This window comes from Eschrichtius robustus, chromosome 5 (assembly GCF_028021215.1).
Source record: "Eschrichtius robustus isolate mEscRob2 chromosome 5, mEscRob2.pri, whole genome shotgun sequence".
Lineage (NCBI taxonomy): Eukaryota > Metazoa > Chordata > Mammalia > Artiodactyla > Eschrichtiidae > Eschrichtius > Eschrichtius robustus.
In genome coordinates, this window is record NC_090828.1 from 33,760,937 (window position 1) to 33,777,167 (window position 16,231).

At 40.4% G+C, this 16,231-nt stretch overlaps 1 protein-coding gene across 1 annotated transcript in view; it reads right to left on the minus strand.

The window, feature by feature from the left end:
* Nucleotides 1-16,231, minus strand: part of KIAA2012 (KIAA2012 ortholog) — a 116,036-nt gene that overhangs the window by 53,668 nt on the left and 46,137 nt on the right. The window contains exons 12-13 of the mRNA XM_068543673.1: nucleotides 14,659-14,727; nucleotides 1,676-1,752 (exon numbers count right to left, since the gene is read on the minus strand). Coding sequence (XP_068399774.1) covers nucleotides 1,676-1,752; nucleotides 14,659-14,727 — 146 coding nt within the window. The remainder of the gene's footprint in view (nucleotides 1-1,675; nucleotides 1,753-14,658; nucleotides 14,728-16,231) is intronic.

Here is a 16,231-nt window from a genome sequence, read left to right on the forward strand (position 1 = left end):
ACTGAGTGTGCCAGTGGCCCATCAGGGTACGTAACTGAAATCTCCTGGGCAGAAATTTGTTTCCAAATCCTTCCAGATGATTTATAGTAAACATGAAATTAGTCATTTACACGGAGTAGGTTGAGGAAGTAGGGAAAACTGAAGTCAGTGATTAATCTAATGAAGAGCCATTAGCCTCAAGTAGTAAGGGGGAGGGGGAGGCAGGGGGGACACCTCCCCCTCCCCGACCCCACCCCCCCTTTCTCTGTGTTTGGGGGCTGGTGGGGCTTCCTAGATTTTTCCTCAGATGGCTTTGCTTTGGGGGCTACTTCTAAAGGAAATAAGACTACTGCGACTTGAATAAACCAACTGGTGGGAACAGCCCCCCTCCTTTCACGAGGGAGGCACAGGCAATGCCCCGAGGGCGCTGGTTTGCCACGGCCGCGCAGGGGAAAGCCAGGATTAGAGCTGAAGACCCTCAGTCTGCTGTTCCTCTTTCTAACTGCAAGGTTCATAATTCAGTCTAGGACTTGATTTGACAGGACTGAGCCACTCATTTATTGCAGGTGATATGAGGTCTCCTGGAATACAGCCACGGGGCTGTGTGAATCTGGAGAGTTTAGGGCATATGAGGTATTTTGCAAGGCCTTCGGAGTTGTGGAATTATCGAACGACAGCACATTTTCCTCAGTCACAGACTCTCTTGAAAAAGAAAACCTTCTAGATCCCTTATAAAGGGTGTCTACAAAGCAGGCACGTAAAAAAAAACCAAAAACATGCAAATGTTGGTTCTGTGGTTCCTCAGTAGCAGTAAGGGTCGACTGGGCTGTGTTTGAGCGCAGGGGAGGCCTGCCCCAGGCCCAGGGTCCTAACAGGGAGAGTTCAGGGTTTTCCTCAGAACCGGCTAGGCACACACAGGAAAACAAAGCTACCTTTATTATTACTGTGTTTTTAATGAGTGTGAGGGAAGAGGAGAAAGTCAGGAAGTTGGAGATAAGGGAGAAACAGAGACCTTGCCGGTGCCACCCCCGTCCCGCCACCCCGCTGTCGCCCAGCAGGGGGAGACCTGAGAGAGCCCTGGGCTGTGGGGCTTCTGGCCCAGCTTCTTCGAGACCCGCGAAGCTCTAGGAATTCCCCCGAGTTGTCTCTCTAGAGTGAATCTGAAGACAGTGCCAGCCTCAACACTTCAACTGAAGGATCAAATTTATAAATATTTGCGAACATACGTCCTTGAACCACTAATAGATATTCTTAATCTATTCAGATAAAGCATTTTTTCCCTTTCTTCACAGTATCCTTGCATTTTTTTCTTGATTGCAATTTTTTCCTCCCTATTAGGAATGAGAATTGGAGTAGAAAAATGGGCCCATTGGCACAAAGTCTTAGTGCCTACTGCCTTGATGGAGGATGCCTTTCTGTGTTTCCTTGTTCCCTTTTTGACTTTGCAGAAGTCAGGGAAAGGCCTATTCAGCTTATTTGCGCACACAAAGAGCCAGACAAAACAGTCCAAGTTGAGTTAAGACATTCCAAGTCTATGAGTTAAGGAACATTTGTGATTTTATAGTCTACTTGTCTCATTTAATTGATGAGACAAATGAGGCCCAGAGAGGTGAAGAATCTCACCCAAGGTCACACAGCAAGTAGGGACAACAACCCCAGAGTCCAGTATCATGCTCATGCAGAGTCAGTACTGTACCTGCTTCTCTGGCTTTTGGGTCAAAGGTGAGGTTTCATTAAGATTCATGTGAAGATCAGTTCTGGATTCAGTGTTTGCTATGATGAAAATCAGAGAGAAAAGGGTCAAGGTTGTCAGACCTAGGTCTCATGAATTTTTATATATACCATACCCGTACACACCTAGCTCATATGTGTAAGATTGGAAACACACACATGCCTGTGGCATTCATATTTACTCACCAAATAACACATGTAACCTCTACAGGCACAGTCTAAATGCCACGTTAAATACAGTGTTGAGACTTTGTATTCAAATTTCTTTTTTCTTGTTTTGGTTGCTCTTTAAAAGAACAAAAGTAAATTCTTTGTGCTACTAAAATTCAGATAAAGCTGAAATTAAGAAGGAAATATTGATGGAAAAAAATCTGCTGATCCTGCTGAATATAAATTTTGTATGATCCTACTTCACTGAGGTAGGAAAATGCTTCTGCAACCTTCCAGATAGAGAGATCAGAGACTTCCCTTTTCCCTCATGCTGTGGAAGGGCAACAGGAGAAGTGAAACATGAAGCAAACAAAGGCAGAGGCCAAAAAGGGGCTGATGGGAGGGGACTAATGGAAATCATGGCGTTCACCCTGAAGCAGGCACTACACAGGCACCGATATGTGGTTGGCGTGTAATCTGCACGACTCTCCTCCATGGTTGTGTTATCATACTCTCTATAGGTGTGGAAGCTGAGGCTCGAAAGGTAAAGTAACCCACCCAAGGATGTACAACTAATGAGGTTTTGAGTAAGGATTTGAGTCCAAGACTGCCTCACTCAAACCTCATGCTGCAAAGGGATAGGATTGATTTTGTTTTCCTTTTTTTCCCCTAAGAAAGTAAATTAAATGTTTATAAAGGAATGTTTATTTGAGGGACAGATTTAGCTAAGTGCATGGCTCCCCTGACAAGGATTTTAGTCTCTTGTGTGGGACCAGTGTCCAACAAAACGTTCTTTACATACTTGCTACTCCTAAGTAGCTCTGTTAAGAGTCTGGCCATATGTGATTCTGCATCTTTGCCTCTTTGACCTAAAGCCTCTACTCATTCCTTGTGGGCTGACCTCCCCTCTTCTGTTGTTTCTCAGCTGTTCTCATCTATCTTGTTTGAAAATGGCTTCTGCACAGATTTAAAACATTTCTTATTTAAGACAGCTGGGGAAACTGAGGCCCAGAGAGTGACTTCACGTGACTGACTCAAGGCCATACCTTGAAAGAGCACAAGCCCAGAACCTGAACCCAGACCTCCTGACTTAGCGTCTCCTACTCTCCCCTCTACCTCACACTGCCTCCTGTTAACCTCACTTGGTCTTGCCACACCACAGCTGCTTGGTCCGGATCCGTCCTCTGCACAAATCCAGCCCAACAGAATTGTGTTGCGATGAGGTTCACTTCACTGTGGCTTGGAAGGAACCATGGGTCTCTTAGAAATGAAACTTATAAATTCTAATGCATAAGGAAAGTTCTTGCAACACCAGGAGAATGAATCAGTCAGCCAGAGTTCAAGAAATGTAAACACATTTTTAGATAGGAGACTGAAAAATTGCTTAAGACTTCTCCATTTCTTGGGTCAAGACCCTGGTAATTTACTGAGGTCCGAGCTGTCAAGGAGGAGACACAACTCAAACTGCATTCCTGGGAGATAAAGCAAGGGGGGTGGTAAAACTTTCTCCCTGAACCATGTGGCAGAATCTACCCCTCTTATCAAGTTGAAGAAACTGACCCATCAACAAACGCAGGCAACTGGCTGTGAACACAGGCCTAGTTCTTTCCCATTATTCCGGAGCTGGTGTGTACATTCACAGACTACAGACAACACAACTTCCAGGCCTGCCTGAAACTGGGAGCTCAGAGTCTTTCTGTGATGAACATTTCTGCCACGAAAGAGATAAACAGAAAACACATTCTTTCCCTGGCCGCCCACCATCAGGCCTGAGTAGATTTTCAAACGCTAGCATTAATCTAGCCACAGGCTTTTAGCAAGGAGATAGCATTCCCACCAGATAATCAGGCAGTTTCAGAGATGACCCTTACTAGATGGGGTCTCATCCCAAACCTCTTCTGCCTTCTTCAAATCATGGGATCCTTCAGCAAACACTCAAAACTTGAAAAGCAGGAAAGAGCATCTGATGCTAGCATGGAATAAGGGTGCCTTAAAATTTCCTTCTATTTCAGCCTATGTTGGCCATGTTTAATTCCCAAGTTGTTTATTGTTTTAAATAAAAATGAAACATAGTCATATTTATTCCCATTGTTTCAGAATATTTATTTCCCTTGGTATAGGATGCTCATCTGATATCAAAATAGAGACTGAACTCCAGAAAGTCACCTTATCAGGCACAGTGGACCACCTGATTCCTTCCTAGATGCGTGTCAGGGCTTGTGAGAGAACATCAGACCTGCAGGCTCCAAAGTGGCCAAACATTTGGTAGGTACAAGGGCAGGAGCTATCGAAAGTGCTGGCAGGAGCCTCTACATTATGTGTAGGGTCTTTTTCCACACATACCATTTCTGAGCCATGAGTACCTTTTGACCACTAGTGTGCACTCATGGAACTCCCCCCCATAACTTGCAGTAGTTCATCATTGAGGAGGCGATGTATCCATTGCCAAACAGATCTCAGAAAGTACCTTTGCCTTCTCACAGCTTTGCATGTGGACTTGCAGCAGAAGCCAATGGGAGGAGGCCTCAGAGTCAGCCTCTGTAGCTTCATGGTTTTGTATTTTTGGTCAAAAATGGACAATGCAAATTCCAGGTTGTTAAAAAAAAATTCTTCCCAGTAGAAAATAACCATAAAAGGAAGGATAATTCTGGTCCCTTTACATAGCCCTGCTGATCTTTCCTTCTTTACTTTATATAATAAGACTCAAGATGCCTATGACCTGTAGAGCTTTCATCGTGTTATAATAAATCTTGAGCCTGTTTGTTTAATGCAGGAGATCAAGACCCAAGATGGCCTTTTGGTATTGTCATCATCAAATTCTTGGAACAAGATTTAAGACCTTGTTTATGCTACACATTTTCACTTTAAATCTTCCTGGTTAAGGAGGAGGGTGAGATGGGCATATCAAACAGTTGCTTAAGACCTGAGAAAGTCTCCAGCCTAAAGACATACCCCAGGGAGCTCTATTAAAGGAGCCAAGTAGATCTAGAAGATATGAGTCAGTCTGAATTTAAATATGGAAATGCCTAGTAAATGCAAGGACAATATTTTTCTTCTAATTTGGAATAACTTCTTTTACTTACTTATATCTTCTTAGACCAAGGCTTGCTCAGTCTCAAGAGTCTAGCTTTGGGAACACCATCTTCTCTCAAAAGTTCGTAAATTATTTTTTATGGAGAGGTCCAAAGGTACATGGCAGTTTACCAAGCCCCAAATGGAAGGAAAGCTAGATGATGGAATTGAAATTCGACTTGTGTAGCAATAAAATATCAGCTACACGAGAAAACCTCCAATCGATATACATCATAGGATTAATAAGGATACCTGTGGTGGAAGATGGTATGGAAGAAGGGAATTCAAAAAAGAGGCTGAAGGTAGAGCTACATACAAAGCAGCCAATCAATTCAATTCAATATTCTGCAGAAAATATTGTTCTTGGTCACTTGCTCTCAAAAAAGTGTAGATATCTGGTCTCCCAGCCTCTGGTCTTACCCCCTTCAATCCATTCTCTACATAGCCGGGAGAGTCATTTCTCTAAAATAAAAATCTGGTTATGTCAATTTCTGTGTAAACAGGATCTCACAATCTTTAGGATAAATTCCTTAGTTGCTGCTTATGGGCCTTCATGATCTGGCTACTGCCTACCCCACCAGCTGTATTTCTCACTACTTCCTCCCCTACATGTACCTTGGGGTCCAGGCATTACAGGCTGCTTACATTTCTCCCATGCCACCATGTTCTCTAACCTTCATATGGTCCTTTTCCCTGGAGCATTCTTTCCTCTTTTCTACTTGGCTAGTTCCTACATATATCCTTAGAAACTCAGCTTAGGTGTCCTCTCCTTCCAAAAGCCTTCCTAAACTCCAGGCTGAGTTAGCCTGTGCTCATCCATAGCTCTCAGCACGCTCCACTACTGTGGATGACTTTAAGGCATGGACTTTATCTCTCAACTGTATCCTTATGCCCAGCACATTACTTGGCATTAGTAGATGGTCAACTAGTATTTGCTGAATGAATGAATGAGCAATCTTTACGTGCTCTGTAAAACAGACACACTAATTCTTTCTATTGGACATGTTCTGATGCTGGTGTCTTCATTAATTTTCAAATGAGTAATTGCTAGGAATGAAGACAACAGCAAATGTAAATCCTTAGGCCACAGGGAGATGTGTGAAAGAAGCAAGAGAGAAAGCAGGAGGAAAAATATCCGTAAGAAAAGCCTCATGCTTCTTTATGGTCTTTTTGATGAGAAGATACCACAAATGTCTGAAGAGTGATGAAACAGAAGACAGTATTTATGGATTACTAGTTAATAAAAGTTATTTTTTGATCACTCTGACAGAACAAAACTTAATATTCTCAACTTTATTATAGTTGAGAAATATAGCTGATATATACACACATAGACATCTTGAAATCCATACCAGCTTTAAAATGCATTGTGCTAAGCACGACTTCACTGCTTGAGCAAGGTCCTGATCCCTCATGCATATCATACACTAAATGGACAGTGGATCCTGGCTTTAGGAGGGACACATCCTGAGAGTTTCAAGAGTCCTTAGATTTGTGAATACCCCTAGCATGTATTCATGTGACCAGTAAAACTAAAGTAGAAATGAAAAAGGAGGGGGAGTTCTTCAGACTCTTAATGAGTTGATAGATAAAGGATTAGAGTGATTTATAAAACTATTTTTTGGCAGAGAATCATCAAATTGTTAGACCACTTCATTTTCTCTTAATTCCATCACCAGTCCCAGCAATTGGCCTACTTTATAGGGCCATTAAAAAAAGAATCAGGGGATGGGGGTGGGGAGGAGGGGTAAGTTGTGAGATTGGGGCTGACATATACATACTACTATATATAAAATAGATAACTAACAATAACCTGCTCTATAGCACAGGGAACTCTACTCAGTACTCTATAATGGCCTACATGGGAAAAGAATCTTAAAAAAAACAAAAAACAAAAACAGAAGTAGAGTCATAGATGTGGAAACAAACTTAATGGTTACCAGGACATGGGGGGGAAGAGATAAATTGGGAGATTGGGATTGACATAAATACACTACTATATGTAAAATAGATAACTAATAAGAACCTACTGTATAGCACAGGGAACTCTACTCAATACTTTGTAATGGCCTACATGGGAAAATAATCGAAAAAAAGAGTGGATATATGTATATGTATAACTGATTCACTTTGCTGTATACCTGAAACTAACGCAACATTGTAAATCAACTATACTCCAATAAAAAAATTTTTTAAAATCAATGTTCTTCTTTTTAAAAAATAACTTCACAAGAGCTCTTGCACATGTTACAGTGAATACAGACCACAACGCTGAGGTTGGCTGGGTGTATTCACTAGCTTAGTGATGGTCTTCTGTCTCCCAGCCTTGCCATATCTATGATTTGACTTCCTGCCTCCGTAAAATGACAAACTGTATGTGTCCCTGACTTCTGAAGTCATTTGCAAATAGTCAAAACTGGCTTTCAAGTCCACAAATACCCAAAGTCTGCCATCTATATAATTTTTAAAAATTCTATCATTTTTATCTGAAAATATTCCTTGGGGCAGAGATCAAGATGGCAGAATAGAAGGACGTGGAGCTTACCTCCTCCCACAAGTACATCAAAAATACATCTAATGTGAAACAATTCTCACAGACTACCTACTGAAAATATTCCTTAAGACCAAAAGACCAAAAAGAAAACAAAAAGTTGTAAAAGCTCTATAGATTCCAATGAAGAGATGTTTTAAATTGCTCTTTGAAGAAGAACTACAATCCTGCAGCCTGTAGAACAAAAACCACATTCACAGAAAGATAGACAAGATGAACAGGCAGAGGGCTATGTACCAGATGAAGGAACAAGATAAAACCCCAGAAAAACAACTAAATGAAGTGGAGATAGGCAACCTTCTAGAAAAAGAATTCAGAATAATGATAGTGAAGATGATCCAGGACCTCGGAAAAAGAATGGAGGCAAAGATCGAGAAGATGCAAGAAATGTTTAACAAAGACCTAGAAGAATTCAAGAACAAACAAACAGAGATGAACAATACAATAACTGAAGTGAAAACTACACTCGAAGGAATCAATAGCAGAATAACTGAGGCAGAAGAACGGATAAGTAACCTGGAAGACAGAATGGTGGAATTCACTGCTGCAGAACAGAATAAAGAAAAAAGAATGAAAAGAAATGAAGACAGCCTAAGAGACCTCTGGGACAACACTAAACGCAACAACATTCCCATTATAGGGGTCCCAGAAGGTGAAGAGAGAGAGAAAGGACCCGAGAAAATATCTGAAGAGATTATAGTCGAAAACTTCCCTAACATGGGAAAGGAAATAGCCACCCAAGTCCAGGAAGCGCAGAGAGTCCCATACAGGTTAAACCAAAGGAGAAACACGCCGAGACACATAATAATCTAATTGGCAAAAATTAAAGACAAAGAAAAATTATTGAAAGCAACAAGGGAAAAATGACAAATAACATACAAGGTAACTCCCATAAGGTTAACAGCTGATTTCTCAGCAGAAATTCTACAAGCCAGAAGGGAGTGGCATGATATACTGAAAGTGATGAAAGGGAAGAACCTACAACCAAGATTACTCTACCCTGCAAGGATCTCATTCAGATTCGATGGAGAAATCAAAAGCTTTACAGACAAGCAAAAGCTAAGAGAATTCAGCACCACCAAACCAGCTCTACAACAAATGCTAAAGGAACTTCTCTAAGTGGGAAACACAAGAGAAGAAAAGGACCTACAAAAGTAAACCCAAAACAATTAAGAAAATGGTCATAGGAACATACATATGGATAATTACCTTAAACGTGAATGGATTAAATGCTCCAACCAAAAGACACAGGCTTGCTGAATGGATACAAAAACAAGACCCATATATATGCTGTCTCCAAGAGACCCACTTCAGACCTAGGGACACATACAGACTGAAAGTGAGGGGATGGAAAAAGATATTCCATGCAAATGGAAATCAAAAGAAAGCTGGAGTAGCAATACTCATGTCAGATAAAATAGACTTTAAAATAAAGAATGTTACAAGAGACAAGGAAGGACACTACATAATGATCAACGGATCAATCCAAGAAGAAGGTATAACAATTATAGATATATATGCACCCAACATAGGAGCACCTCAATACATAAGGCAACTGCTAACAGCTATAAAAGAGGAAACCGACAGTAACACAATAATAGTGGGGGACTTTAACACCTCACTTACACCAGTGGACAGATCATCCAAAATGAAAATAAATAGGGAAACAGAAGCTTTAAATGACACAATAGACCAGATCGATTTAATTGATAATTATAGGACATTCCATCCAAAAACAGCAGATTACACGTTCTTCTCAAGTGCACACGGAACATTCTCCAGGATAGATCACATCTTGGGTCACAAATCAAGCCTCAGTAAATTTAAGAAAATTGAAATCATACCAAGCATCTTTTCTGACCACAACGCTATGAGATTAGAACTCAATTACAGGGAAGAAAACGTAAAAAACACAAACACATGCAGGCTAAACAGTACGTTACTAAATAACCAAGAGATCACTGAAGAAATCAAAGAGGAAATCAAAAAATACCTAGAGACAAATGACAATGAAAACACGACGATCCAAAACCTAGAAGCAGTTCTAAGAGGGAAGTTTATAGCTATACAAGCCAACCTCAAGAAACAAGAAAAATCTCAAATAAACAACCTAACCTTACACCTAAAGGAACTAGAGAAAGAAGAACAAACAAAATCCAAAGTTAGCAGAAGGAAAGAAATCATAAAGATCAGAGCAGAAATAAATGAAATAGAAACAAAGAAAACAATAGCACAGATCAATAAAACTAAAAGCTGGTTCTTTGAGAAGACAAACAAAATTGACAAGCCATTAGCCAGACTCATCAAGAAAAAGAGGGAGAGGACTCAAAATCAATAAACTTAGAAATGAAAAAGAAGTTACAACAGACACCGCAGAAATACAAAGCATCCTAAGAGACTACTACAAGCAACTCTATGCCAATAAAATGGACAAACTGGAAGAAATGGACAAATTCTTAGAAAGGTATAACCTTCCAAGACTGAACCAGGAAGAAATAGAAAATATGAATAGACCAATCACAAGTAATGAAATTGAAACTGTGATTAAAAATCTCCCAACAAACAAAAGTCCAGGACCAGATGGCTTCACAGGTGAATTCTATCAAACATTTAGAGAAGAGCTAACACCCATCCTTCTCAAACTCTTCCAAAAAATTGCAGAGGAAGGAACACTCCCAAACTCATTCTATGAGGCCACCATCACCCTGATACCAAAACCAGACAAAGATACCACAAAAAAAAGAAAATTACAGACCAATATCACTGATGAATATAGATGCAAAAATCCTCAACAAAGTACTAGCAAACAGAATCCAACAACACATTAAAAGGATCATACACCACGATCAAGTGGGATTTATCCCAGGGATGCAAGGATTCTTCAATATATGCAAATCAATCAATGTGATACACCATATTAACAAATCGAAGAAGAAAAACCATATAATCATCTCAATAGGTGCAGAAAAAGCTTTTGACAAAATTCCACACCCATTTATGATAAAAACTTTCGAGAAAGTGGGCATAGAGGGAACCTACCTCAACATAATAAAGGCCATATATGACAAACCCACAGCAAACATCATTCTGAATGCTGAAAAACTGAAAGCATTTCCTCTAAGATCAGGAACGAGACAAGGAGGACCTAATGAAACTTAAAAGCTTTTGCACAGTAAAGGAAACCATAAACAAGATGAAAAGACAACTCTCAGAATGGTTGAAAATATTTGCAAAGGAATCAACGGAGAAAGGATTAATCTCCAAAATATATAAACAGCTCATGCAGCTCAATATTAAAAAAACAAAGAACCCAATCCAAAAATGGGCAGAAGACCTAAATAGACATTTCTCCAAAGAAGACATACAGATGGCTAAGAAGCACACGAAAAGCTGTTCAACATCACTAATTATTAGAGAATTGCAAATCAAAACTACAATGAGGTATCACCTCACACTAGTTAGAATGGGTATCATCAGAAAATCTACAAACAACAAATGCTGGAGAGGGTGTGGAGAAAAGGGAACCCTCTTGCACTGTTGGTGGGAATGCAAATTGATACAGCCACTATGGAGAACAGTATGGAGGTTCCTTAAAAAACTAAAAATAGAATTACCTTATGACCCAGCAATCTCACTACTGGGCATATACCCAGAGAAAACCATAATTCAAAAAGACATGCACCCCAATGTTCATTGCAGCACTGTTTACAATAGCCAGGTCATGGAAGCAACCTAAATCCTCATCGACAGAAGAATGGATAAAGAAGAAGTGGTACATATATACAATGGAATATTACTCAGACATAAAAAGGAACTAAATTGGGTCATTTGTTGAGACGTGGATGGATCTAGAGACTGTCATACAGAGTGAAGTAAGTCAGAAAGAGAAAAACAAATATTGTATATTAACACATATATGTGGAACCTAGAAAAATGGTACAGATGAACTGGGTTGCAGGGCAGAAATTGAGACACAGATGTAGAGAACAAACGTATGGACACCAAGGGGGGAAAGCGTTGGGGGGGTGGTGGTGGTGGTGTGATGAATTGGGCGATTGGGATTGACATGTACACACTGATGTGTATAAAACTGATGACTAATAAGAACCTGCTATATAAAAAAACAAATAAAATAAAATTCAAAAAGTAAAAAAAAAAAAAATCCAAGGGGAAAGTGAAGTGTAGAGAGGTGTTGAGTTGTGATCCCCTGGAAGACTGTTGGAAGAATCTCTCTCTCCTATTCTCTCTGTTGTGTGTGTGTGTGTGTGTGCGTGTGTGTGCGTGTGTGTGTGCATGCGCTTGTTTGAGTGTCTTCTAAATATCTAAATTAAAAAAAAAATAAAAATAAAAAATAAATTGCTCTTCGAACTCCATTCCAGGGGGTATCTGGTATTTTCAGAGTAGTGTTATATCCATTTTCTTACAAACAAATGGGGAGTGTTAAGCTCAAAGAGATGTAAGAATTTTTTGTTAAGGTCTTTGAGCAAATCAAGGGAACAGATAAGTTTCCTCTATTCTAAGCCCTGAAGCAGGTATTCTGTGCTTATATGGGTAGTCCCATTGCAATGGGGAGTTATTTAACGGATATAGATTTTCAGTTTTACCAGATGAAAGAGTTCCGGAGACTGGTTACACAACAACATGAATCTACTGAACACTAATGAACCATACACTTAAAAATTGTTAAGATGGCAAATTTTATGTTATGTGTATTTTACCACAATTAAAATAAAATGTTAGGGGATAGAAGGAGATGAGAAATTATGCTCCAGGCAAAGGGAACTGTGTGTTCAAAAGCTTGGAAATGAGAAAGAGATTTGCATTAGCCTAAGGTCGTTTAGTTACTAGGAGTAGAGAAGACAAGGAATAAAAGTTTTCTTTCCCTTTCCTGGATATAAAGCTTGCCATGGGGCAATTCTGAAATAGCTCAAGTTTGTCTTTGTCACTTTACCATTTCCCTTTATGTTCTTTTCTCTGTGTGCCTCTTTTTCCATATAGCTAATAATCTTCTGTTCATACAAGCCCTCCAGGGTACCCCAACAGGCAGGTATGTTTCAACCCGTAAGACTCTACTTACTCCCAAATTATCCACCTCTGTTCCCATCCCATCAGAATTTTTAGTCCCTCAGAGCAGCTGTTCTCACTAGGTTGCAAGAGGACAGCCATCTGATTACATTTTTACTGAAGTGTGAATGATTGTTAGCTTCTCAGAAGTATCAGCTTTTTAAGAGACTACTTCAGAATTCAAAGTGAATCTATTATTAGTGAGACTTTAATAGGAGAATGAAGTGAAATTGTAACATTTTCAGCCATATTAGGAAGGATATTTTTGGTCTGGAGAGCTACCCTGTAAACAGGCCTATCTGGCTTGATAATCTGTCTTAGGAGTTTGGTTCTTCCAAACTGTTCCTACTGTGTTTCAGCTTCTCCCCATATCTCTAAAAGTTGCAAATCATTTTCAGTGTTACCCACAAAATGGTGTCTGATAATAAGTAAGGGGAATTGGAGGGAAAAAAGGATGCGCAACAGAAGTCATTTATGAGTATGAGTCATTATGAAATCAGGAACTTCCTAAACTCTCACATATTGTCAGATGGAAATGTGCCTGTTTATTTTATTATTTTTTAAATTTTATTGAAGTATAGTTGATTTACAATGTTGTGTTAATTTCTGCTGTACAGGAAAGTGATTCGGTTATATATATATATATTCTTTTTCATATTCTTTTCCATTATGGTTTATCACAGGAAATCGAATATAGTTCTCTGTGCTATACAGTTGGACCTTGTTGTTTAGCCATCCTATATATAATAGTTTGCATCTGCTAACCCCAAACTCCCAATCCTCCACCCCCAATCCTGCCGTCCCTTGGCAACCACAGGTCTGTTCTCTGTATCTGTGAGTCTGTGAAACGTCCCTGTTTAGATTGATGTCACCATGCATAGTAGTAAAAATGTAGGTTTCTATGGTTCAAATCCCAGCTTCACCACTTAGTTGTGTGACCTTGGGCTAGTTCCTTAACCTCCCTGAGCCACACTGTCCTAGATGAAAAGTGAGGATAATAATAGAATTTAGCTCATATCATTGCAATGAGGATGAAGTGAATTAATGAATGTAAAACACTCAGCACAATGTTTGGCATAAAGATAGATAGCAATGATAGTTATCATCTTCATCATCATCGTCATATCCTCTGCTGGTGGGCTCCTATTAAGAGCTGCTCTGGCCCAGTTCCAGCCAACAAGTGAGAATGAACAGAACTGACCCTGAAACTCTTCGCACCACGGTCAGGATGTCCACCCAAGGAGAATGATGAGAGGGGTAACGCAGAATGCTGGGCTCCCAAGTATTTCTCTGCTTACAGATTTTGAGATGGGCAAGCATTTGATGGTGCCCTTTCTCCTTCTAGTTTTGCAGTCTCTAGCAAAACCAGTGCCCTCCACCCAGCTCTGGCTCCAAGCCCTCGATCTGTGACCTTGTTTCCTGTTGCTATAGCAGGTCTCTCATGCAGGATTCATCATTGCCTGCCCCAAAATAAGCAGTGAGGAAGACCACACACATTTCTCTATTAATCAAAGACTATTTTTAGGAGTGAGAGAAAGTCTTTACATAATTCGTCCTTTACCCCTGGTTTGAAGCAGAAGCAGCAGTGGCAGTGGGTAGAGGATGAGCTACACTCAGCTTTTGCTGATTTCTCCACGGGGGAAATGAAATAGCAAAGGAAGCTTGGACGAGGCAGAACTGGCCTCAGTCTTCCATTTAGAATACAAGCCCGAGAGTCTTTTCCAGATGGCTTTCTAGTTTGTGGATGTGCAGTTTGAACTGTACACAACTCTGGGAGGCAATGCCCACCTCATTACAATGTGAGTTATGCACCGTATGATCTGCAAAACCCACAGGACATCTCTGCAAGTTCTCCTTCCGGGGCCAGCTCAGCACAGGCATTTGGGTCGACTTTTCTTCTCTCTCAGACCACAGCACACAGGGCTGCCCATGAGTAACTCTTGAGGATACTCCATTTCTCAGGCTCTCCAAGAAATGAATCTTCTTTCCTACTTATTAGTATATTTGGGGAGAAATTGTGTGTTTCTGGAGGTCTGGGTATGAAATAATATGTATGTGAGTCAAATAACATAGAGGAGAAGTAGAGGTGACTCTGTTGGGGAGAATCTTACCTTTCAGAAGATGTTGAATACTAGACTCCTCCTCTCCACGGCTGATATTTGAATTGACAGATTCACAGGCTGAAAAACAATAAGGGTTTTACCTGAGAGTGTGGAAAAGTCTTGAAAAAGAGCTATTTTCCTTACCCCAAGACAGGGGAAAACAAAGTGGATGGCTTGATGCCTAAGCCTCATAATGAATTAGATAGTTTTGAAAACCCTTAGATGCTATCATGGAGGGAAGGTTGATCTAGGATTTAAAAAACATTGAAGAAGATAATATTTTTATTTATTATAATATGTTTAAGGGTGAAACCCTGCAGATACTGTGATGCTTAAGTTCTGAGAGGAGAACTTTTGACAGAACAAGAGCATGAAAGAGTTAATGCCTGACACCCGCTGTGAAGAGATGTCCAGATTTGAACAGCAGATGTGCTGCGGGACCCCAGTGCGTGCAGCGATGGGGGGGATGACAGACAAGCGTGAGGAGCCCCTGCTTCCAGCTGTAGCGCAAATTCAAGGGTTGGACCAGGGAGACAGGAGGGATTCTAGCCCATCTGATTCTAGCCAGAAAGATAGGCTTTTGCACAGCCCTGATGAATTTTTTTTTGCAATCTCTTGGAGTCACTTTAGATGAGAATCATTCTCCTAGCTGTCCTTGTCTGTCAAAAGGAACACTAGTTAAAATAATGCTGTTTTAATGGCTGAGGGGAATTAGGCTGACAGATCAGAGAAAGGTAGTTAGGGGAGAGGTAATAGATAGCAAGGAGATCAGCTGAGTGAATCTGAAATGGAGGAATGGCTTTTAATGAGAAATTTGGGGTGTGTGTGTGTGTGTGTTTGTGTGTGTATGTCAGAGAGACAGAGGTATGAGAGATCAAGGAGATAGAAATAGGGAGGAAAAAGGTCAGAGGGAATCAAATATATCTGAAAAAGATTTTGAGATCTGTCTAACTACTCCCCCCCCAGCTCATTTCCAAATACATGTATGTATGTATGTGTATATATTTATGCTTCATTGTCTCATTACTGATAATACATATACTAGAGACACTGCCGAAAAAGATTGTTTGGTTTTACTGATTTGCTAAAGTGGGGGGCTTGGAGAAGCCTGCTCCTTGGTGCTTTCCCACCTTCGCGTGCACGCACGCAGCCGCGTGCACACACGTAACTTAGGCTGAGCAGGGCAACTTGGGATTCTGAGAACCAACACTGGAGAGAGAAAAAGCCATAATTAGTGTTAATTGTTGACCTTACAGTTCAAGAATAGATGCTCTGGAGAATGGGAAACGAGAACAAACATTAATTATTGAGTAGGGACCTTGGAGACAGACACTCCGGATTAAAAAGAGAGAGAGAAATGGCATAATGAATGTTAATTTTCCCTCAAAGAATTGAGTGGTCGGTGGTTGGAAGGGAAAAAGAGGCTAAGACAATCATGAAAGAGAAAGCTCAGTGTGTGTCAGGGTGAGAGGGTGCAGGAGGGTTACACAAACACTCTCCATCACTGCTTACTGCTTTGCCTCTTCCTTACTCACAGCTCCCAAGGAATTTGCTATCAGGGTTTTCCTTAGAACTCGTATTA